This window comes from Anolis carolinensis, chromosome 2 (genome assembly GCF_035594765.1).
Source record: "Anolis carolinensis isolate JA03-04 chromosome 2, rAnoCar3.1.pri, whole genome shotgun sequence".
NCBI classification, from domain to species: domain Eukaryota; kingdom Metazoa; phylum Chordata; class Lepidosauria; order Squamata; family Dactyloidae; genus Anolis; species Anolis carolinensis.
In genome coordinates, this window is record NC_085842.1 from 58778389 (window position 1) to 58804156 (window position 25768).

At 40.7% G+C, this 25768-nt stretch overlaps 1 protein-coding gene across 1 annotated transcript in view; it reads right to left on the minus strand.

The window, feature by feature from the left end:
* Positions 1–25768, minus strand: part of plxnd1 (plexin D1) — a 223506-nt gene that overhangs the window by 100345 nt on the left and 97393 nt on the right. Inside the window, exons 9-12 of the mRNA XM_062969773.1 lie at positions 16231–16335; positions 5282–5371; positions 4582–4675; positions 928–1091 (exon numbers count right to left, since the gene is read on the minus strand). Coding sequence (XP_062825843.1) covers positions 928–1091; positions 4582–4675; positions 5282–5371; positions 16231–16335 — 453 coding nt within the window. The remainder of the gene's footprint in view (positions 1–927; positions 1092–4581; positions 4676–5281; positions 5372–16230; positions 16336–25768) is intronic.

Here is a 25768-nt window from a genome sequence, read left to right on the forward strand (position 1 = left end):
GCTCACATCCAGCTTTAAATTTGTTTATTATCTCTCTTCAGTTGGTTATACTATTGTTTTTTAATCTGTTTGCTTATAGCCGATTCACACAATACTGATTTTCTATTCAGAAATCACTTCCGTAAAAGTATCTGTTAACATTTCCCCTGTAAACTGTGACATGGAAATACATCGCCACAATTACATGTCTTGAGAAATCCAGCTGCAGTGCTGGCACACTTGAAGACATACAGACACTTATCCTATGTTTGTTTCCTTTCACATGTGGATGCATTCTTATACTTAAACTATTTCCATTTGGGCAATTTGCTCTGTCTGAAACGGTTCTTCAGTCTTTTTAATGTATTTTTTATGTTCTATTCCAGAATTAGACTCTCCTGCCTGGCTCTATAATTCCTTCTTCCACTGAAATCAATGGAAGTTAAAAATGCTTTGTTTTTGGTTGGATGAAGCCCAGTATTTGAAAGGTTCAACTCTATATGGATAAACTGGCATTTTCTTTCAAACAGAAAGAGTCCAGATTGCCCAATAACAAAATTCCTACCAGCTTTAGAGGAGTGAGGATTTCATTAATGTCATGAAAATGTTTGCATCACCATCTTAAACTCTTTGCTTTCAGGATATATTCCCTTTGAAGTTTGTATCTAAGATCCTCTATTGTTTTGCCAAAGAATTCAATGGTATTCCACAATTGCATTACCAGTACTTCATTTTGTCATTTACAACTAGCTTAATGTATTTGCTCTAAAGACCAGAATGCAGGTCCCTATCTCACCAGTTACAAAGGGCAACAAATGTCTCAGTTTTGCCCAAAGATGGTGTCTCTGTTACTCTTTCTTTACTCTCAAATTTCACAATCCGTTCGATTTGCCATGGCAGAACTGTGCTGGCAGAATGGCTCTTTCTGTACCGAACCCCAAGTCTTACCTTCCTAATCTCAGGAGGAGGGCATGGTCCTGGGATCTGGAGGACTTCTGTGTTTAGTCTGCAGCTGGAACTACTGTCACTCCAAATGCACTGATGACCCAGATCTTCTCTCCCAAGACACTGAGAACAGTCAGCACTTCCAGTCGCACAATTATAAATCTCCACTGGGAAAAAAGGACAACACTGCTTATAATAGTAGTCTAAATGATTTTGGTGTTCAAGTATAACCCCTTCCCCGGGCACTGTAACATTAAAATCATACAGACAGAAGAGTCTGGACCTAGAATTAGCTGGAGAGAATTTTGGCTGTGTTCCTAAAGATTTCCCAGAAGTTTTCAGCACTTATTCCCACAGCAGCATAATTTAGTACTGGGAAGACATAAACAAAGCCCTCTGACAATTTGTACTGCATTTTCAAAATTCTAACTATCCACAAGAGAGGCAGTTGACTCCATTTAGCTAGTTAAAAAGTGCAAGTTTTCAACTCTACAATGATAGATACCATGCTTGGCATTTCCCCATCATTTCCCCAAGTGGGAGCCTGTTCCCTTATATTTGCCTGTCCTTGTTTCACTCTCTTTTAACCTTCCCATTACCTTCTTATTTCAGTTTGGGGATTTTGGCCCTTGAAAGATGGGAAACCCTGTACATTGTATCAGGAAATATTTTGTAGAACAAATTTAAATCACATAGAAAGTGACCACTAAATGATCATGGACGGAGGAAGATTTTCTTTAGTAATTGCGGATAAATGATACGGACTGGCATCCTGTTACAACCTGTTACAAATATTGTCTATTAAACCATTCCATATTTGTCAGTGGCATAGTATATACTTAGTTTTGCTACCCAGATTCTTATAGTCAGAGGTGTATTAATCTCTTTATGTAGATATTGTGTGTGTGTGTGTTTGTATATTAACCACGCATGGAGCAATGCTCAGTAAATGCCTTTATTCATTTCTAATTCTTTAAGACAGTGGTTCTCAACAGCTAGTAAACTGGCTGGGATTTCTGGGAGTTGTAAGCCAAAACACCTGGGGACCCACAGGTTGAGAACCACTGCTTTAAGATGACCTAATGGTATTATTACTGTCACACAATTGTTTTTATCATGGTAGGTTATGGGGCCACTTTGGCAATATGCAAAAACAACTACTTCTCTGGTTTTGAAATAACAGCAATAGCAATTATTCCTGTTTTCCTGTAAGGTGACTTATTTGCGAGATACACAGGCTGCATATCCCTTACCCAAAATGCTTGAGACAAGGAACATTTTGGATTTCAGAGTCTCTCTCTTCCCCCCCCTCCCCCCAATTTTGGAGTATTTGCATATAGAGAATAAGATATCTTGGAGATGGAACCCAAATCAAAACACAAAATTCATTTATCTTTTATATACAACTGAAGGTAATTTTCTACAATAGTTTTAATAATGTTGTGCATGAAATATAGTTTCGATACATTCAACCATTACAAAGCAAAAGTTTCACTGTCTCAGACACCTATGTGGGCAAGTTTTAATTTTGGACTATTTTGAAATTCTGGAAAAGGCATGCTCAACTTTTAATACAACATAACTAGGTTTCACAGACAAGGACAGTGATTTGAGAAAATTTCAATCATGCTGAAAAAGAACTGTAGCAGCAACAGCAACACTAAAGTACCAATGTAAACCATATTTAAGCTAGTGGCCCTCATTCAGCCTGTACTAATAAATTCCATTTTTGCTCAAATAAACTCATTCCTATGTAAACTCCACTGAAACCAAACTCAGTGATTTTGATAAAAAATATTTAAAGCCATTCATTTAAATGTGACTAGAGAAAGTTTCTATCTGGTTTGGGCTTCACAGGTTAATTACATATTGTATATACACACACCACAGTTATTACGAATATAATGCCCACTTCTATAGCTGACTTTATTAAAAACCTTTTTGAAAATCTAAATATTTTACATTTTCTAATATGCTTAAGGAATTCTAAATCCGCCCCTCAATAATTAATAATTAAGACTTCCTTAGGCTGAAAAAGCCATACCAGCTCTCTATGAGACAGGTAAGCTATGTTCCTATATATATTATTCTAGCCATAACAATGTCTTAACTTGAGGCAAAATTTGGCAGACAGAGCCCTCGTTTCTTGGCTACCTTCCAGTTCTTTGATAAGGAGACTGAGTCCAATTAATAATATACTGAAATGAATGGGATTTAACAGTGCTTAGCTTTAGCGAATATATTCCATTGACCCAAGTACAATGAGGAGCAATACTGGATATTTCAGATAAGCAAGAGTGATTCTGGATGAGGTCATTGAGAAAAAGCATAGTAAAGGGAATAAAATGAAATATAGCGTGAAATATTTGAGCACAAAATAGCTGTGCATCCCTAATATACCTTAATCACTTAAGTCAGTTCAACAACTTGTGGATTTCCGCATGTTGTCAGACTGTGGCTATCCAGCAAAGATAATAGTGAGGAACTTTTGGAAGTTACAGCTCAACCACAAATTGCCTTCCTTGACTTATGCAGACTGCAGTCAATACAACCTGAACAGGAAGTGGATTGTGGTCCACTGCCCGGTTTCTAGTGGACCACTGAGTCCCTGCTATTTGCAATAATTTGGGCAAAAGTTCGGAAGCAGAAAGGACTTTTTTGTGCTTTCTCAGAGGTAAAGTGCATACGTTTTGATAAACATTGACCATGCAGTCTTGAATTAAAATAAATGTGAAATACATTCATGGATGATGAGCATTCTAGTAGGCCATGCAAAACTACCCAGACAACATCTCTTCCGTTCCACTTTAATTGCAAATGAAAGTATCGAACACTGTTTTGTGAATGGAATGTGATTTTGATTCATTTTGATTCCAAAGTCAAGAAGTAAATGTTGAGCTAGGAATAACTATATAACAAATGACAAAATTAGCAGCAAAACTGTGTTTTAAGTACTGTATTTGTCTTTCACGGTACTGAAAAAGCACTTCTCCAAATATAATCAGCATTGACATTATGTCTCTCTTTATCTAGAAATTGATTTCTTTTGATTAACATTCCATAATTGGTTTTAGACAATCACTTATTCTTGTTAGAACTGTCACTCTAGTTGCTTAAGCGGTTGAGCAGGGAAAGGAAGGGGCCTGAGGCTGTTAGGAATGGCGGGAGTTGAAGTCCAAAACACCTGGACAGCCCAAGTTTGCCCATGCCTGGTCTACACTAACATATACACTTCAATGCAGCTAATCTGGATTCTGAAACTGCCTTATTTATAGTTTTAACATATGCATATCTTTCCATGTCTAGATGAGTCCACAGGCAGAAGCATTATATTTTGGTGTGTGACTCCTCTGTAGGTGCAACTGGTTGTAGCTGATATGCACATATCTAGGATGGGTATGTAAAATAGAATATTGTGCTGGAACAGCATGATAAATTACATGTAAGCATCATTTTAAGCATTTGAAGATTTGCTTGCCTACATTATTCATATGATCTGAAACGTAACATGTGTATGATTTCATCATTTCTGTTAATATATGTGAAGAGACAGTGAAGAGGTAAAAAGTACCAACTAGCCAAGAGCCTGTAACCCCCTTTTAGGAAATCTAATCATTTTCAAATTAGAAAAAGGTGAGAAATATGTTTAGAGCGAACCTGTCATCATCTGGGGACTATCAATAAATCGACCAGGTTTTTCCTTTAGTCGAAGGTTCACCGGAAAGAGGTGGCTTTTGTCTGAAGTGTGAAGCTGTAGAAGAAAGTGCAGAAAGAGTTATTTCAGTTCATGAAACATCAGACCGAAGTGTTAAAATATACATTTTTATAGCTGTCATCACAAGAGCAGTTCTATATTACAACAAGATGTTTCATGGAAAATGATATTCAGATTTCAGGAGGATGGGGCAAACAAAAGGTTGTAGCCTGTCTTTATTAATCAGGACTCGGCAACAGAGAACCAAACAGCTTTGGAAGAAAAATTAATATAGTAGTATAGTTTCCATGTTCTGTGTAAAACCTGGAATATGATCACCTTTAATATTTTAAAAAAATCTAACTAAAACAGGTAGTGAGTGTAGCTTAAAGCTATGAGTATAATTGGCCTTTACAGTAATCGTTCAGCTAGAGTTTCACTTTTGAACAAATGATCCACCATTACTTGATAATTATGCTAAAAAGAGAATTAAAAGTCTTGGGACTGAATGCACTTATGCTAATGCTGGAGCTCATATTCCCAGATAATGAGACCAAGGATCTGAATGACTAAAACACAGCGCATATGGACTATGACTGTATCACAATCATCTGCAAAGCACACTTTAAAAGAGACGAGAAATACCACTAGCCACGAACTCACCTGCACATTGCTGCACTGAACAGCAGATGCATTCACCCACCGGGCCTCAAATATCCTGTCGGTTTCAAAGTGGCATTCCAAAGGACTATCCTGGATAATGGGAAGACATACCAATATATTTAATTTGTTTTGCAGTAAAACAAGTATGAGCTTTGCACACTTTACGAACAAGATAGCTTCTATAGGTTAGTTCTTAAGTTGAATGTGTTTGTAAGTTGGAACAGGTATATTTTTAATTGTAACTCCAACCCCATATGTATTATATTATATTATATTATATTAGCTTTGGATAGCATAGGGAAGGGTTAACACCTCTGTGGCATTTGTTTTGCTGTCTGTGTCCCTGTTCAGAAGATTTCACCTCACTTTCTGTCCCTGTGATAGTTGGATTTTGAAAAATTTGGCTTGTTGTGGAAACCAGAATGGAACGGATCTAGACTTTGATTTTGGATGATGTGTCTTAATATTGGAATGTATTTTAATTATGTTTTTATGTCTGTATCAATTTTAATATACTTTTATTTCATGTTTATGTTTTTCTGTCCAAGGCACTGCACTAGTGCAATTGTAAGCCGCCTTGAGTCCCCCTCGGGATAGAGAAAGGCAGGATATAAATATGATAAATAAATAAATAACTAAATAAGGATGAGTGATAAAACTTCAGTGGACACACCTTTTCCTCGTGATAACTCTTTCAGGAATTAATTTCCCTTCCTGGGGGTAGATTTCTCCCACTTTCTGTTGTCCTATCCCCGCTCTTATCTATGAGTCATTTGTAAATCAGATGTTTATAACTTGGGGACTGCCTGTATATAACACCTATCACTAATAAAAAATAAAATCTTGAACATTTTAAATGTAATAACAAGAACAGTAACTTATTCAATGGAGTTCAATAGGCCTAATGATGAAGTTTAAAGGATGTTCATTTTGGTCCTGCTGTTTCTGAACTAGAAGGTAAATAATACCATTAAAGAGGCTGCACTATTGCAGGGATACATGATTTGAAAGCGTAGGATGGTGTTTTCAGTTATAAATGCTCATTAAATGGGCTATAAATCTCCACAGCAGACTTGGCAAACTGGTGTGTGCAAGAAGTTACAATACTAAACATGTGATTCATTATAGTTCTTTATTCAGAATATTCTATAGGAACATGTAAGATATGATGTGTGCTCTTAGATATACAGAAAGATTTCCTAGGGTGTCCTAAAACAGAGGTGAACAAATTGACCTCCAAATACACTCTAAAGCGTATGGGGGAAATTTTGCCATGGGTTGCTGTGAGTCTTTCGGGATGTATGGCCATGTTCCAGAAGTTTTCTCTCCTGACATTTCTGAAAGTCAAGAAAGCTTCTGGAACATGGCCATACAGCCCAAAAGACTCACAGCAACCCAGTGATTCTGGCCATGAAAGCCTGTGACAATACAATTTTGCCATGATTTGCCCCCAGGATAATTTTAGGGCCAGGTGAGGTCTTTTCCAAAACAGAAAGTGAACAGGGGTGACTTTAGCTCATTTCGTGTTGCTAAAGAAGGACTCTTATGGTCCTCAAATACTCCAGGAGGAGGGAAACATACAAAATGCTCCTACATCCCTAGAAGACTCAAAGATTCACGGTTACATTCAGTCACCTGCATTCTGACAACTCAATAAACATGGTTGATCTAGTTTTGATGTCTATTTTAAATTCCTGGAGGGATGTTTCATTCCTGACCCTGAGGCATGATTCCAGATGTGGAGGCCTAAACTGATCCATCTGTTCACCTGAGCACTTTGCACAGAAACGGCAGCTGTGCTCTTCAAAACAAAAATAAAACAACAAACCCTCTTTAAGAAGCTGTCATGTGTGGGATTGGAGACAGCAGCATTTCCTCCCCTGCTTTTAAGAGAAAAGTGAATACTCTAGCTGCCACTGCATTGTCATTCTATCAATTTCCCCAAAGAGAATAAATTGTGATTTGTGGTATGTGAATTGAAAATGTATGAAAGGCCAGGGTTACAGATGATCACGCTGCCTGCAACCACACGATGCTTCATCCAAATCTAGCCATAAGGCACAATTGGCTGTCATTTAAGGTTGACAACATGGGGGCATCTTCATCAAAGGGAGAAGAAGCATGTTGACAATCATAGTACAAAAGACTTAACTTGAAAATAATAATAATGCTGCTTGTTATTAATTGAGTGGAACGTTGCTGAGTTATGGTTAAATGGTTTACAAATGTATGTGACTTTTGTTTGCAAAGTGTTTGTACACATATTCAAAGCAATCATGAGCTGAATTCTTTTGTTCCAAAAACATAAAGTGTTGCTAATCTCCTCTTGTTATTACAGACAGGCTGAGAGAAAGCCAGTGGTTGTCTGGAGTTGTCATTTGGGAACTGAGGTTGTTCTTTAGGAGCTTTCCTGTTTATTCCACCTCTTATCAAGTTACACACAGAATTTCTTCCTCTGTAGTCACCTTGCAGCACCCCAAAGGAAGCCAGGGTTTTTCCCTCTTCTTTTCTGCTGACAATGTAGTGGCACATCCTTATTTACTACTGCCAGACCTCAGGGAAGCAACTGTAATAAAGCTACAGTACAAAGAGTTTCCTTTGCTGGTGTTGCAAGCAAACTGAGCCTTTGTCTACGACTTGTTAAGTTCCTCTGTTGGGTACTGCTATAGCTTCAAAAAACTGTCAATAAAGGCAATTTAAGAAGCTTTTGAAGCAATCTTTTGCTCTGAACAGAAAAAGGAGAGGCTACGTGCACACACAATTGTACGCATGGGAATTGTTTTTTTGGGGCAAGCCTACACATAAATTGGGACTGCAACTCTACCTTGTTTAAGAACATAAACCATTACAGAACATGGAAGTTCTATTGAACCATTTGCTTTTTTCTAACAGTACCCTTCTTTCTTAGCATTTTCTGATCCAGAACATAAACCAGCTCTGGCTCACCTCTTCCAGTAACTTGAGAGGAAAGAAAGATGCTTAAGGCAGGATATTGAGTATATCAACCTTTATTTGTAACACCATAGATGAGTTGCTCCTAAACTGTGTTTGTCTAGGGTTTTGGACTTTGGTTTCCAGAATTCCTGGATATTGGACAATATGGCTAGGGCAATGTTTCTCAACCTGGGGGGTCAGGATCCTTGGGGGAGGGTCGCAAGGGGGGTTCAGAGGGGGTCACCAAAGACCAGTATTTTCTGTTGATCATGGGGGTTCTGTGTGGGAAGTTTGGCCCAATTTAATCGTTGGTGGGGTTCAAGGGGCTCTTTGATTGTAGGTGAACTATAAATCCCAGCAACTACAACTCCCAAATGTCAAGGTCTATTTTCCTCAAACTCCACTAGTGTTCAAATTTGGGCATACTGAGTATTTGTGCCAAATTTGGTCCAGATCCATCATTGCTTGAGTCCACAGCGCTCTCTGGATGTAGGTGAACTACAACTCCAAAACTTAAACCCTTCCAGTATTTCCTGTTGGAGTTCTGTGTGCCAAGTTTGGTTCACTTCCATCCTTGGTGGAGTTCCAAAAGCTCTTTGAGCATATGTGAACTATAAATCCCAGCAACTGCAACTCCCAAATGACAAAAACACACATCCCCAACCCCACCAGTATTCAAATTTGGGCGTATTGGGTATTTGTGCCAAATTTGGTCCAGTGAATGAAAATGCATCCTGCATATCAGATATTTACATTACGATTCATAACATTAGCAAAGTGACAGTTACGAAGTAGCAATGAAAATACTTTTATGGTTGGGGAGTCACCACAACATGAGGAACTGTATTAAGGGGCCGTGACATTAGGAAGGTTGAGAACCTGTTATGGTTGAGCCTCATGGGAGACGTGGGCGTAAGACTCCTCGAGAGTCAGATACTCTCGAGGAGCGAGAAAGGAAGCGGCTGCGAGATATCTTTGCAGAACCATCTGACGAGGATTCTTTTGAGGGGTTTACTGAGAGGATGGAGGAAGAGATGGTTAGCTCGGAAGAGGATGAGATGGATTGGACTCGGGTAAGGGAGGATTTGGGTGCCACTGGCAATGATAGTATGGAAGGCGATTGGGGACCTTCAGGATTAGACCCGTGGACAAGCTGGAGGGATGGGACGGGATCCACAGCTGGGGATGCTGTGGGGCGTAGTCAGAGGTGTTCCAGCTCTGATGAGGAAAGTGATGAGGAAACGCCCGGGCTAAGGAGAACAGCTGATAGCGATGAGGACTTGTAACTGGCATAAAATGGGGTTTGGGAGCAATAGCAAATTGCGTTGGGCAAGGTAATCTGGACGAACGCTTGGGATCTGTGTGGGAAGTTTTCCTGAAGACGGGTGTGATTCGTTTGCTGACTACCTTTGACCTTCCGTCGTCTTCTTGACGGACGCCATCTGCGGACTGAACTGACTGAACTGACTACGGCCTCGGATTATCCTACCTGTGTCTATCGTTGGAACTGGTGAACTACAAACGTCTGCATCTGCCTTACGACCTTCGGAACGGATTGGGACTACGCTGACTGCTTCAACCCTCGGCTGCTGTGTTTGTATTGGAAATTTGCCTGCTGTGTGGAGGAGTAACCTCTAAGTTACTCAAACATAGTTTTTGGCAGCAGAGAAGCATCTGCTGCCAAGTAGTTGCATTCTTTTGAACCTTTTGTTCACCAGCTTCTGTTTGTTTAATCCCAGGCTGAAGCAAGCTGTTTTGATTTAACCCGAATTAAACTCCGGTTTAATTCGGTTTATCTTTTGAACGTTTTTCTTGTCTCTTTTTACTTTTAAGGCCAGTGTTTGCCTAGCCCTTGTCTTTTACGGGCATTTTTGGTTCTGTAACTCCAATAAACTCTGTTATCTTTTATCTTGTGGCGTTCTGTCTTTGACAGATTGCCCAACGCCCATAAAACAGTTTTTCTGTAGTAGTTAATTACGTCAAGAAGACGATGGAGGAGTTAAAAGCTCGTTTTGATTTATTACAGGCTGCTTTTAATGCTGTGCAAGCGGCACAGCCAGCTAAAGGACATGTTATGACTCCCGAACGCTTTGATGGGTCTAGGAGCAAACTGCCAACTTTTTTGGCACAAATTGAGCTTTATTTTTCCCAGCTTAGTGCACAAGCTTTTCCTACGGACACTAGCAAGGTGGCATTTATTTTGAGTTTGTTGACTGGTCCTGCAGGACAATGGGCCACTAATTTGATTTTGGGAAATGATCCAGTCAAGGACAATTTGAGTGCATTTAAAAAACTACTAACTGATACTTTTGGGGATCCCCTCTGTACGGAGAATGCTAGTTGGGCTCTGTACCGGTTGAAACAGGGAAAGGGGACTGTTTTGGATTATTTAAATAAGTTTAATTCGTACCGGCATCAGTTAGACTGGGGGGAAAATGCATTTATGCTTTTGTTTACTGCTGGTTTAAATGATTACCTCCAGGATGAATTGGCACGCTCGGAGCCGGCAGAAAATTGGGATGCCTTAATATCTAAAGTGTTGCGTTTGGACGCCAGGTTCGAGTCCCGTAAACAATCAAGAGCAATGTGTGCGCCACCTATGTTTGAATCTAAGGCACCTGTGGTAAAGGGGGATGAGCCTATGGAACTCGGGGTGTTTAAAAAACTGTCTAGGGACGAGCCTATGGAACTCGGGGTGTTTAAAAAACTGTCTCTAGCAGAAAAAAATCGTAGGAGACAACTGGGGTTGTGTTTGTATTGCGGGAATGCTGGGCATTTTGCCAAAAATTGTAATGTAAAACCTTCCCAGCTTTCGGGAAAAGGCCAGCCCTAGTGCGACGTGAGTCCAACGCATTAGGGCTTTTAAAGCAGTCTACTGAGGGAAAGAAACATGTGTTTGTACCCATTTCGTTATCTGTTGGGGGAAAAGAACTTGTTTCTACTTTGGCACTGCTGGACTCAGGGGCTACGGTCTCATATGTAGATATTGAATTTGCTAGGAAGCATGGCATTCCTGTAGTGCGTAAAGCATGCGACGTATGGGTGGAAGGAGCGGATGGGAGACTATTGGAGACTGGGGTGGTTAATCATGAGACCTCAGAAATAATGTGGGAAGTACAGGGAGTAACGGGAACGTTTGTTTGGGATATTACGAGCTTACCCAGATACGATGTGATCCTGGGAATGGATTGGCTGGCTTTAGTAAATCCACAAGTGGACTGGGTGATGCGTAAGTTAACTTTTAGGAGGCAGGAATGTTGTACTCTAAGCCCTGCTCAGCCTGATATGGAGGGAGTGCCTGCTGAGTATGGGGAATTCTCAGACGTATTTTGTAAGAAGGAAGCGGATAAGCTACCGCCGCATAGACCATACGATTGCGCCATTAGACTAGCGGAAGGTGCAAAATTGCCAGCAGGAAGGTTGTACGCCTTGACAGTACCAGAAAGGCAAGCTTTAAGAGAGTTCCTCGATGAGAACTTAGCTAAGGGGTTTATTCGCCCATCTAGTTCTCCAACTGCTGCTCCTGTGTTCTTTGTTGCCAAAAAGACAGGGGACCTCAGGTTGGTTTGTGATTACCGGGTCCTTAACAAACACACACTTCGGGATAGGTACCCGCTACCTTTAATCTCGGAGTTACTGTCGAGGGTGCAAGGGGCTAAGGTCTTTACCAAGCTTGACCTGCGGGGGGCGTATAACTTGATTAGAATACGGGAAGGTGATGAATGGAAGACGGCATTTAACACGTGTTTCGGATGCCACGAGTTCTGTGTAATGCCTTTCGGACTTTGCAATGCGCCTGCGGTCTTCCAGAGGTTCATAAACGATGTATTTAGAGACTTAATTGACCAATTTGTGGTGATTTATTTGGATGATATCTTAATTTTTTCTAAGGATGAAAGAGAACATCGTCAGCATGTTAAGCAGGTACTACATCGTCTGCGGGCTAATGGGCTCTTCGCTAAGGCTTCTAAATGCGTCTTTCATGTACCTGAAGTTGAGTTCCTAGGTCATGTAGTTTCAGGAAGGGAACTCAAAATGGATCCACATAAAGTTGACGCAGTCAACTCATGGCAAGAGCTCAAGACTAAGAAGGATGTTCAGAGGTTTTTAGGCTTCGCAAATTACTATCGGGAGTTTATCCCAAACTTTGCCAAACTCACGGTACCTTTGACGCAGCTCCTGCGTAAGAAACAGCCATTTGTGTGGGGGCGGGAAGCTCACGATGCGTTTTTACAATTAAAGTCTAGCTTTCAGGCGGACAACATACTAATACATCCAGATGTGGACAAGCCGTTCGTAGTAGAAGCAGACGCTTCTAGCTACGCGTTGGGGGCTGTATTGTCTCAAAGAGATTCATCAGGGACTTTGCGTCCCTGTGGATTTTACTCTCGGCAACTAACACCATTTGAGCAAAACTATACCATATGGGAGAAAGAATTATTGGCGATCAAGGTGGCGTTTGAGGTGTGGCAGCACTGGCTAGAGGGGGCGCGACACCAAATCGTGGTCAGGTCTGATCACAAGAATCTAGAACATTTGCAAACGGCCAAGAAGTTAAACCAACGTCAAATCCGATGGGCTTTGTTTTTCTCCAGGTTTAATTTCAAAGTTCAATTCGTGGAAGGGAAGGCAAACTTGCGGGCCGATGCATTGTCCCGCAAGCCTGAGTTTAAGACTAATGAGCAGGTAGTGTGCCAGACCATTTTGCCTACTGCCTCTTTATGTGTTGTGGAAGGTGAGGTCGGGTTACATGATCAAATCATAGAGACTCAGAAAGAAGATGTTTGGACTCAAGAACAACTCATGCTGTTGTCAGCAGGGAATCGTACAATACTGCCTCACTTGCAAGATCAGAATGGAGTATTGGTACGCAGGGGACAGGTCTATGTACCGGTGGGGGCACTCAGGTTGGAGGTTATTAGAGCCCACCATGACGAACCCATGGCTGGGCACTTTGGCAGATATAAGACCGTGCAGCTCATCACCAGGAACTACTGGTGGCCAAAGATGCGGCAAGACATTCTTCGCTTTTGTGATAGCTGCGCTGTTTGCCAGCAGAGTAAGACGCCTGTTGGGCGCCCTAGAGGGTTGTTGTCGTCTCTGCCTGTTCCTGAGAGACCATGGCAAATTATTTCCATGGATTTCATTTCTGATTTGCCTAAGTCTGGGGGTTACACATGTATTTGGGTGGTGGTGGATTTATTTTCTAAACTAGCTCATTTTATTCCTTGTTCGACCATTCCGGCGGCCCCTACATTGGCTTTATTGTTTACCAAACACATTTATCGTTTGCACGGAGCTCCTGAGGTGATTATTTCTGATAGGGCTCCACAATTTGTGTCACGCTTTTGGAGACACTTCCATGAGTGTTTAGGTACTAAATTGAACGTCTCCTCAGCGTTTCATCCACAAACGGATGGTCAATCGGAAAGGGTTAATGGGTTGTTGGAACAATATTTACGTTGTTTTTGTTTGGATCAACCCACTGCCTGGGTAAAATGGCTACCGGTGGCTGAGTTCGCCTACAACAATGCTGTGCACACGTCTAGTCAGCATACCCCATTTGAACTGACTTATGGTTTTCATCCGCGGGGAGGTGTGGCGCCGTCGACCAATGTAGTTTCCTCTGACCCGGTGTACCGTTCCTCTGAAATGGCTGCGTTGCATGATGTTGCCCGTCGTTTACTATTGGAAGCCAAGGCAACACAAAAGACTCAGGCCGACCGTCATAGGCAGGCAGGGGAAGAGTTGGAAGAAGGGGATTTAGTGTGGTTATCTTCTAAGTACATTAAACAGGCTGGGGGAAAGTTTGCGCCTCGGTATCTGGGTCCCTTTCCTATTGTTAAAAAGATTTCTTCCGTAGCATTTCGTTTGCGTTTACCTTCTACTTTTAAAATCCATCCAGTTTTCCATCGTTCTCTGTTAAAGTTAGATACCTCCAGTCGTCGTGGTGCTGTAGCGGAGGACATCACTGCCGTCTCTCCGCCTTCGGAGGAGGAGGCCTTTGTGAGAGGGGATAGTGTTATGGTTGAGCCTCATGGCTCTACTACTGGGAGACGTGGGCGTAAGACTCCTCGAGAGTCAGATACTCTCGAGGAGCGAGAAAGGAAGCGGCTGCGAGATATCTTTGCAGAACCATCTGACGAGGATTCTTTTGAGGGGTTTACTGAGAGGATGGAGGAAGAGATGGTTAGCTCGGAAGAGGATGAGATGGATTGGACTCGGGTAAGGGAGGATTTGGGTGCCACTGGCAATGATAGTATGGAAGGCGATTGGGGACCTTCAGGATTAGACCCGTGGACAAGCTGGAGGGATGGGACGGGATCCACAGCTGGGGATGCTGTGGGGCGTAGTCAGAGGTGTTCCAGCTCTGATGAGGAAAGTGATGAGGAAACGCCCGGGCTAAGGAGAACAGCTGATAGCGATGAGGACTTGTAACTGGCATAAAATGGGGTTTGGGAGCAATAGCAAATTGCGTTGGGCAAGGTAATCTGGACGAACGCTTGGGATCTGTGTGGGAAGTTTTCCTGAAGACGGGTGTGATTCGTTTGCTGACTACCTTTGACCTTCCGTCGTCTTCTTGACGGACGCCATCTGCTACTCTGGACTTACGGACTGAACTGACTACGGCCTCGGATTATCCTACCTGTGTCTATCGTTGGAACTGGTGAACTACAAACGTCTGCATCTGCCTTACGACCTTCGGAACGGATTGGGACTACGCTGACTGCTTCAACCCTCGGCTGCTGTGTTTGTATTGGAAATTTGCCTGCTGTGTGGAGGAGTAACCTCTAAGTTACTCAAACATAGTTTTTGGCAGCAGAGAAGCATCTGCTGCCAAGTAGTTGCATTCTTTTGAACCTTTTGTTCACCAGCTTCTGTTTCTTTAATCCCAGGCTGAAGCAAGCTGTTTTGATTTAACCCGAATTAAACTCCGGTTTAATTCGGTTTATCTTTTGAACGTTTTTCTTGTCTCTTTTTACTTTTAAGGCCAGTGTTTGCCTAGCCCTTGTCTTTTACGGGCATTTTTGGTTCTGTAACTCCAATAAACTCTGTTATCTTTTATCTTGTGGCGTTCTGTCTTTGACAGAACCACTAGGCTAGGGCTTCTTGGTGTTGAAGTCCAAAATACCTGCAGGACCAAGGTTTGGGAACCACTGGACTAGACAAATGAGCAAGGGTGGCTGGTGGATCTGCAGCTGAAGAACATCCTTTTGTGGTTTTACCATTACTTTTCTCACAACTGGTCTGAGTAGTATAGAAGCTCTGCAAGTGCTGGTCCCTGTCCTTCAGAGAATACTCTGTGCTAGTGAACATGTTTATATTATTATGTATCCTTGTATTGTATAATGCATTGTACAGCTCAGAGCAGTAAGGCAGGAGCAGCACTATAATTTGCAGAGAAGAAACAAATCATGACCTTATTTTTGGTCTTGATTCAGTTACAAGCATTGATTTTGCAACTTGCTGCTTTTGAAAAAGTGTTTCCCTCCCCTTTCTTTATCATTCATGGGCCTTGTAGCATTGCAATGAATAAGGCTTGGTATATTTTCTCCTGTGAGCAATGCTGCACACCTGCAAAGTTCACTGACTGAAATTGAGGGGGGATTAAGTGCATGAAGTTGATTTCCCCCAAAACAACCTATTCTAGTGAAAGTTTTACAATATTATAAATCCATGCAATGTATAAATAATACCATGAAGGTTCTTGGATTACACATAACAGTTCCCTAGTTAATGTCTGCATAAGGACAGATCATACTCCCCCTATTTATTTTAGCCCACCCAGTCATTTGTCAAAGTGGCTGTTTTCTATTAAGGTAAATGTGCTGTGATGGTTATTTCTGTTATTATGAAAGGAGTGAAACAAAAGTTGTATATTATCTTGATTTTAGCTATGAGCTGGGATTGGTTCTCCATTAACAGTCTGTTTTCTGACTTGCGCTGCAAATGTAGAATCCATCTGTTTGGCTGACTGATGGGTTTTTAAAAATAATGCCCATCTAGTTCATTACCTTTATAAAAGCTGCATTCATCAAGGTGATGGCAATGTCCTGGGAAGTCCCGGTTGACACAGGAGCAACAGAGGCAGGCACAATCTGTGGACAATCGGTACTGTTCTGCATATCGGGAAAGAAGCAAATGAAATAAAGGTTAACATGAAGCCTCTGGAGCCTTCCTAACACAGTTCTTACAACCACTTTAAAGTCCAGCTGAACATTACTAATGGTTAGTCCAACTTTACAACATCCTTTTGCTGGAAATATTCTGGCTTGCTCACTCATGGCCTTATCCCATGCATAAAAGTAAATCCCATTATAACCAATGGGATTTATTCCCCAGTAAGAGTCTTTACAGCTGCAGCTTTAGAAATGTAATTATAAGTATTCCACATTTCCAGTAAAAACGCTTGCATTGTACAATTGTGAATTCTGAAGTCAGCAGGCAGCTGCCAAGTGCATGGCTGCTTTGGAACTGGTGCCAGTGGCTTCTACGCCAATAGGATAATGAACCTACTGCTTATGACTGGAAACCGCCCTGAGTCCCGTCCGGGAGATAGGGCGGTATATAAAAGTATTATTATTATTATTATTATTATTATTATTATTATTATTATTATTATTATTGAAGGAACTATCCAAGCTACTAAATCCATTTGGGGGATGCTTTGGGATACTCCAGGTGGAAACAACCAGACTTCCTTCAAAAACTGAAAGAAAATCAGAGCAGACTCACTACTTCTGTGAGACATAAACCAATTGCTTAGATCCAGGACATATCAATGTGAAAGCAAGGAATATCACAGACATCTTTCCTTGGGTGTGAGCTCGTGAAGCTTACACTGTTCTTTTTCAATTCATTATCTGTCCTATGGATAAACACTAAGCTTTCAGACATCCGGCAGCTCATTTATCAATCTGGGATTTTTCACAGTAAAATTAATTTGCTCACAAAATAAAAGGAAAACAATATGTTCTCATCAGCTGCCAGTCTGAGATAGCTACTCTGTCTATTATTACTCTGTAAGAAGGGGGCAAAATGATATTAACAAGACAAAAGTGAATTTTCTACATAAACAGAAATTCCTGGAAATCTGAGGAAGAAACAAAATGTTCTACCAGTTTTGGTAGAACATTGTAATGCATTCCAGCAATGCATGCACATAAATGCATATAATCAATAACTGATGTAATATGCTAAAGCTGTCACTCTCAATTTTGCACAGGTTACTTACTCATCAAGTAGGCTCTTGGACAATTTGTTTGTGCCACTTTCATTGCACTTCAGTGCAATTAAAAACTCAAATAAGCTTATCAAGAGCATTCCTATCATTGTTGCTAGTATATATGATGAGCACCCAATTTTCTATTGGCAGTCACATGTTCTTAAAATGTCACTTTTCTTAAAATGGGTTAGGAAATTAATACATAAAAGAATTACTGTATTTCACTACCCATTTTCTGGATCACTGTACTGCATTGATTTTGGGGATGTTTATAATACTACATGAGTCTTCTCTTGTACAGTCCTTTAAAACACAGGTGGTAAATATCAGGCTGTGTGATGACTCATGGGCCATGTAGTCCCGTTCCTGGTACTATTGAGGCAGATGAAGAGGAAAACTTGGGTTTCCCACCGTTTCAGCCAGAATTGGAGCCCTTGCACCTGCAAGATGTTTGCCCACAAGAAGTCAGCCAAACAAGCCTTGAGCAGAAATCTCCCCCATTTTCTCGCCGGGATTATTATAATCAAGATAGAGGCGCTCGGGAGGCGACTCGCCGGAGCGCCAGGATAGCTGCCAGACAATTAGCTGATTAAGTCTGCTTCCCTTGGGAAACTTTAAGGAGTCATGCATCTGGACACAGTATGGGTTTCGTTTCTTGTTCCCCAGGGAAAGTGTTCCTTGGCGGGAAAACAAGATCCTATATAGGTGTTTGCCACAAAGAAATCCTTGCGGAGTCAATTCGTCAGCTTCGGGAGTAGATTGTGTGTGGACTACGCTACTCCAGTTCCCTCGGACCTTGTTCCAGTTTCAAGCCTGCCTTGTCCTCGGATCTTGCCACGGACCTCGTTCTTGCTTCTTGCCTCTTGTTGCCACATATCAAGCCTTGTTTGCCAAGCATCTAGTTTGCTTCCAGCCTTTGTTGTCAAGCTCCATTGGACTAAAAGGACCCTGTCATTTCCCCACGCTTTGCTTGGCAAGGTGTGTGTTTCGGTTATTGGATTATAACTTTGGACTTTAATATCTCATATTGGACATTGTTTTCCTGGACTATATTTGACCTTTCCTGAAAGGTCTACTTCTGAACTATATTCTTCACTTGTTTTTACTGACTTTATATATTCCTTTAATAAAGATATTAGATAGATTCTGGCCTCTGCGCATGGTTATTGGTGCTCTGCAGCCTGGGTCCTGACAGGCTAGTAAATACAAAGGCCTAAATACTGTAAAGTACTGTAAAAGTAACAGATCCTATCCGATCTTGGAAGTAAAGCAAAGTCAGTCCTGTTTAGCACCTGGGTGGGATATTAAATTCCAGGTGCTGCAGGTTATATTATAGAGGAAGGCAAAATCAAATATGAGTATTTCTTGCCTAAAAACTCTATGACATTTATGAGGCTGCCATAGGTTGACAAGAGACATGAGATACACACACACACACACACACACACACAAAGGGATTGGCTGCCTCTCACTTCACCCATGAAGAGTGCACCCAATCAGTCTTATCTAAGGAAGGGCAGGTTGATGAGGTATAAATATGCAATATCTTCACCATCTGGTTCACCACAAAAGTATGCTTTGAGAAGCAGGAGGATACAATGACCACACTATATAAGAACAACATCTCCTTGATCATGTCAAATGAGTTGAATATCTGCCCTTTGTTCTGCCAACAAGTTTGGTCTCTTATCAGGATTTTTATACAGTCGCTCCTGAATATCTTTGTCCCAACTACTGAGCCATGTTGATTCCCTAATATCTAGAAAGATGTGGACAATGAAAGGACTAAGTAGATGACTAGCATGCATATAGGGTTCAAGCTGTGGTGGTGATAGAAGCAAAATCCTTTTATTTGCTGCCTCTGTTTCCATCTGCAGCACGCTGGTGAGTGAAACTTTTTCAAATGATTAAGGGTCTGGTGTATAGAATTTCAGAAAATCAATTGACAGAGTACTCAAATGTCCACCATGACAAATCTGAATTTTGTAGACATAAATGAACTTATGAGTTTTGATGTCGACCCGATAGTTTTGACAACTGGAGATGGATACTGTCAGGACACCATCAGTTCAGTTGCTGTTAGTTATCTTTCAGTTTGTACACTCTGAGGATGAAGACCAGCTCCATGAAGGATTGAGGGTCACCACCTGTTATCTTTCCATTTCTGGATTTTGACAGTACATTTTACACCATTTCTGGGGAGGCCAAGCAATGCTGTTTGGACAAACAGAATGATCCAGGGAAAGATATTATAACATTGGAAATTATTCAGTGTACAAACTTCTAGCTAACCCTGATTGCTCTAAATGAATGGTTCTCAGCCTGTGGGTTCCCAGATGTTTTGGCCTTCAACTCCCAGAAATCCTAACAGCTGGTAAGCTGGCTGGGATTTCTGGGAGTTGTAGGCCAAAACACCTGGGGACCCACAGGTTGAGAACCACTGCTCTAAATAATGTCCCAACATAAGACTGTGTAATGGCCAAACACCAGCATCAAAAGAGCTGCAATTGATTACTTTTAGCACTATACGAAGGCTTAAAAATCTAGGGAGAAGGTGAAACCACCCTTATATTTGAAAGATAAAAAGAGCCCATTTCCTTTCTCTCTAAAGTATTATCGCTTAAATTAATGAACAGACACAAGATTGATTAATATGTGTCCAACCTTTATGATATAATCATTCTGAAGCCAGCATGATTAAAAGCTCAAACAGATCCAATTTTTTTTACTTCAAAAGCCAATTCATTAAAAAAAAATCCAAAAGATAGATTATAGATGGGTACAAATATCTCTGGAAATATCAACAAATTCCAGATCTTTTTGTACCTGCATATTCATGAGTCTCTTTCTTGAAACATCATTGGTTTCTTCCCCTCCTTCTCCATCTCTCTCCTCGTGAAAGTATGTTACATCGAGTCTCATACAACATCTCAAAAACTGATTTACAGCAATTTCCATTGGGACTTTTTATTATTCTTCAGGAGTTCTGGTTAAAGTTAAACATTAGGATCATTTTATTTTAACACTAAGATTCCTCTTTCCCTTGTTTGATCTCTGTTGAATTTCTGTTCTGGAAACAATACGTCTGTTTACTTGGCAGCGTCCAAAATAGTAGAAATACATAGGCAGGTACAGATAGATTTCACTCCAGAAAGTACTGGAGTTAATTTAAACTGACCTGTGGATGGCAATGGAAAGGTTTTGCTAATTCCAAGAGCTCCAAAGAAAATACTTTGGAATTATGAAATATCATATGGATCTCCAAAATAAATTGGTTTTTACAGAGATAGAGATGAGACTTCTAAATACTTTATTACTATTTGAAGATGCCCTATGGTAAAACAACATTGTGATACTGTATTCACAAAATTTCCTTTTTGTCATCAACTGAATTCTGATTTGTACTGCAGCAGCAAGATAACTAAAAAAGCAACTGTATAATAATATAAAACGGAAATGGTAGAACACTTCTTTGCCGCTAAAGCGAACAACTGCACTTACAATGCCTCTCCCCAGTTCCCCTAAGCCCATTTATAAATCTCCTCAATTATCTTTAAGTATCTTTTGATGGAGAAAAACATATTTCAGAGCTTATCGGGACACCGGTCTTAATCACACACCTTCCAAGGCTGCCTCAGCATGGAGATTAAATAACAGAGATATGCAAGCATAGAAATAAGTCAACAAAGAGGGAGTGCGGTGACTCTGATCTGCGAGCCTCCTTAATATGGGAAAAGGGTGAAAGCAAACCCAGCAGGGAACTGAACATAGTGTGTAGTGTATCAGTGTAGTGTGCTGTACATCCTTGCATGTCAAGCTCAGACTGCTGGAAAAACAAACAGGGAAGAGATTAATTCACTGCTCACAGTTGCTCTCCCTGCTTTGTGTGGCAGAACTTTCCAATGGCTACCTTCATTTATGGTTGCCTCAGGAAAAGAGACTGAATGCCATGTTCATTGTTCAATATGCAGTTCTCCAGCTCTCACAAAATATTACTGGCCTTTAGGAAATTAATGACTCAAATTAACGACTGCTCTGCTAGTATCAAGAACAAGCAAACTCAAATATTAGAGGAAATAGGAGGACTCTAAAGCTGTCAATAGACAGCTGTGCAGTGTCTGTTTTATAAAGTATGTGATGAATATGGAAGGCGTGCCTTCTCCTCATTGGTTTAATATTTAAGGGCTTTCATTTCAGCTAGCCAAAACAAGACAAGAAGGAATAGTATGTCTAAACAGGTGTAAAGAGACTTCATAAAAAAGGAGCTGCTTTGTCAAAGGTTTTGCTAACTAAGGACCCTTCCAAATAGGCTCTATATTTCAGGATCTCATCCCAGGTTTTCTATTTATCCTAGATTGTTTGGCAGTGTGGACTCATATAATACAGTTTAAAGCAGAAAACCTGGGATCAGATCCTGGGATATTGGTCCTGTCTGGAAGGGTGCTAAAGCATGCTTGTGTAGATAATGACCAAATATAGTTATTTAACTAGCACTGCTCTGAACTGGGATAGGATTTGATTTTCAGAGCAAAAGCTATGGTCTCAAACAGGACCGTAGCCAGAAAAAACATTTGGGGACAAATTGAAACTTTTTAAACGAATCCTGAAGAGTATTTTCCATAACGCAAAATAATTTAGAAATCAGGCTCCATCGATAAACTTCAGCGGACACTCATGGGGATTTGGTTAACGAGTTAAAATTCATGAGTATTTTTTTTAAAACCTGAAAATTTTCGGGGGGGGGGGGGGTTGAACCCCTAAATCCCCCCCCCCCTGGTTACAGCCCTGGTCTCAAATGTGGAATGGAAGAGCTGTGGACAAAAACAAGTTGCCCCAAAATAGGTTCAAACATTCAACAACTAGACAATCGCTCCTCCATCTCTAAAACAACAAAGACAATTTTAAAAAGAAAGATGACCCACATACTTTCTCCATTCAGTAAAACATTAATCAAGCACAGTCACTTTGAAAGGAGTAAATATGTTCATCCTGGCAATCCGGACCCTGAAAGATCACCAAAACAGCTCCTCCCCTTCTTTTGGCAGAGGACAAAGGATTCCACAAAGCAGGAGTCCTTGTTTGAACTTATTACCAGCATGCACACAGTGTTCACTACAAATGCTTATTAAGGGTTAAGCTACTAAATCCAGAATCTCAACTACCTCCTTTTCAACGCTACTGTCTTTTGTTTCCAGTCCAAGGAAACCAACTGAATATGCCAGCCTACGCATCCTCATGTTTAATCACCCCAGCAAACGCATTCTAGATGGATGAATCTTGTACATTCATTTGCACAGCAGGTATAGTTTGCCTGAATGTACCTTAGATAGAAAAGACCTTTTCACATTTGGTGTTTAATCCTTTAGAAAACTGCCATTACTATGAATTTAAATAGATCCTTTGATCTTGGGCTGGGAAGCAGCTTTTTTTTTTTTTAATAAAAAAGTACTAATTTTTGCAGCTGTATCGGCTTAAAAAATCATTTTGCACTAGGGACACCAAGAAAGAATGAAAGATAAGTGATGCATTCAAAGTCACAAACAAGCTAGTGTCAAAGACAGGGAAAGGACTGCAGCTGCCAAGCCTCATGTTTTCACAGTTCACTGACACAGCAAAAAGGATGGTCTCAACCTCTGACTTCATCTGGACATTCAGCACAGTTTTTTCTACAAATCCAAGGTTCCCACATTACATCTTAGTGACACATAGGATTAGACGTGTGCCAGCTGACTCATGTAAAATGTGCATTTAAATGGTTAGGCATGATATTTGCTTCAGATGAAAGCAACCTGTTAGATTTCAGGATACATATTTCAGCACTGCTAGCGGAGGGAGCATGGGAGGGAGAATAAAGGACTCTAAGTGACTTGTAAGAGTGGGTGAACTGTGACTCTGGAAGCCCAAGACGTTTGGAAGCAATTTTAGTGACCTTTGGTCCTTCCAGAATTTTCCAACTTTCCCTTTCTGTCCTCCCTCCAAGAACAGCAATTCATCTTTTAAATATCTTGCAGGACCTCTAGCACAGCATTAAAATACAACAAAACACAAAACCGGCTACTTTAGGCTTAAAAATATTTTTGGTAATTATGGCACTCCTTGTAGCCCAGGAAGGTCCTGGGGAGAAAAGAGCCCTACAGCTCATTATCGAGAGATGGAGAGAGCCAATTGTTTTTGTATCCACAGAGATAAATAATACTTTACTTTAAGATAAAGATTCCAACTTGGTCTTTAATCTGACTACCGAGCCCATAGCTTTAACTCCAGTAGGAATGGGTTTTTAAACTTTTTTTTTCTATCCCAATCTGATGAAAAGTCACATAGGACTTAACATCTTACCACTTTGGTTTCAATCAAGAGAGAAAAGAAGTGTATAAATAATAATATAACAGCAACTGTTATTAATGACATTTATTAGTTCAATGTATTGTCCATCCCAGTATTTTTAGATATCATATGTAACCATTCTCATCTTAGAACTGCAAATAACTATAGTTTGGGATTATATCCTAGCACCAGTGATTTTTTTTTAATGTCAGGAGTGACTTGTGAAACTGCAAGTCACTTCTGGTGTGAGAGAATTGGCCATCTGTAAGGACATTGGCCAGGGGACGCCTGGATGTTTTTGATGTTTTTACCATCCTTGTGAGAGACTTCTCTCATGTCCCCGCATGGAGCTAGAGCTGATAGAGGGAGCTCATCCACGCTCTCCTCAGTTTGGATTCAAACTGGTAACCTTCAGGTCAGCAACCCAACTTTCAAGTTATCAGTCCTGTTGGCACAAGGGTTTAACCCACTGTGCTGGTGAATGATAGGAAACAAGATCCAATCTACTGCCAGAAAGTAAAGAAAGGGAACTTGTGCCAGCTGCTTCACTCTACTGTTCCAAAGAACGGTTTTACCCATGTGAGCGGATTTCTGGAGTCTGCAGAGAGGGAGAGAATCAGGAATTGCACCTCTCTTCTCTATTCTATTGGCAGCAAGGCCCATCAGCAGAAATCTGTCCAGAAGATGTCATTGCCTCAGGAAATAAGCTCAGAACCTCAGCCACTGTTGGAAGTCATTTCTTGATAGTATCAGAGTCAGGTGTCTTTCAATGCTACTAGTGTTAACTCCCATGTTAGGTTTATGAATCTATGACTTTCATGTCACATTTCTGAACAGGATCTAACTTTTACTTTCAGAATATTTTAATTTTTGTGCACACAAATTCTGATGTGCTGGTCTATTAAAATTTTGTTCATGTCACTCAAGTGTCATTTGAAACATTGCTGACAGGAAATAGTATCAGTTAACTAAAGCCATTATATGAATTTTAGATTAATGCAAATCTTCAGGGTTTTGACTACTCCCCCCCATCCTGAGTCCACCTTACCACAGCAAGCATATCTACTGACTCCAGGAGTTTTAAAGGGTATATAAAAGTGAGCGCAGGGGTTCCTAGATTAGCCTTGCCAAGCCCTTTTGATGATGATCCTTCCTGGATGTTCTGGACTCATCTGCTTAGTTTAATCCTCAACAGTTTAGGAAGTTTGTTTTGCTGACAGTGCAAGGATTTTAGAGACCTGAAAAGGTGAATTGGTGGTCAAGGGCCACTGAAAATGCTATACCTTTCCTAAAGGTTTAGTGTGAAGTGCAAAGGCAGGAGAAGTAATGCATGCCTTCCAAATTATACTTCATGGAGGAGAATTTTTTTCCAGAACTCAGAACCAGCATTTTAATTTCTCTCTGTATTTAGTTTTCCAAGGAATCATGCAGGCACACAAGTTACATTTTATGAAATTACCAAGCCATCTTGTGTTATCTGTACTACAGCTTTGCAAAAATGGAAATAGTTTTACTTTATCCATGATGGTTCTCTTTACTGGAGCTACAAACATACTTAATCTACAGCTGGCTTTTGGAACAGTACTGTTTGTTCCTGTTGGTTTAGCATCCTGTTGCATGTTATTTCACTCATATTGAATCTGTATGCATCCCCTTCAGCAACGATACTTTTTAAAAGGTCATAGAGTGATGTAGGAGGTGTTTTGAATGGACTGGGAGGAGCCAGCCTTCTGTGGTGTGATGAGTCAAAGTGTAGTATTTTCAAATCATAAGAATCATAATAATCAGCTGTGATGAGGAGAGTATGCAACCCATCTCAATACAGTATGTATCCAGTCTTAAAAAAATATGGGATGAATACTGATATAAATTGATTGTATCCCAATGTGATAAGGTCCTAAGTGAGGGGAGTAAACCCTTTTAAAATAAATTAAATGCATGTGGTGGAATCAGCTTGCAGACAACACTATGGTCGAGAACACCACGGGAATAGGAACCATTAG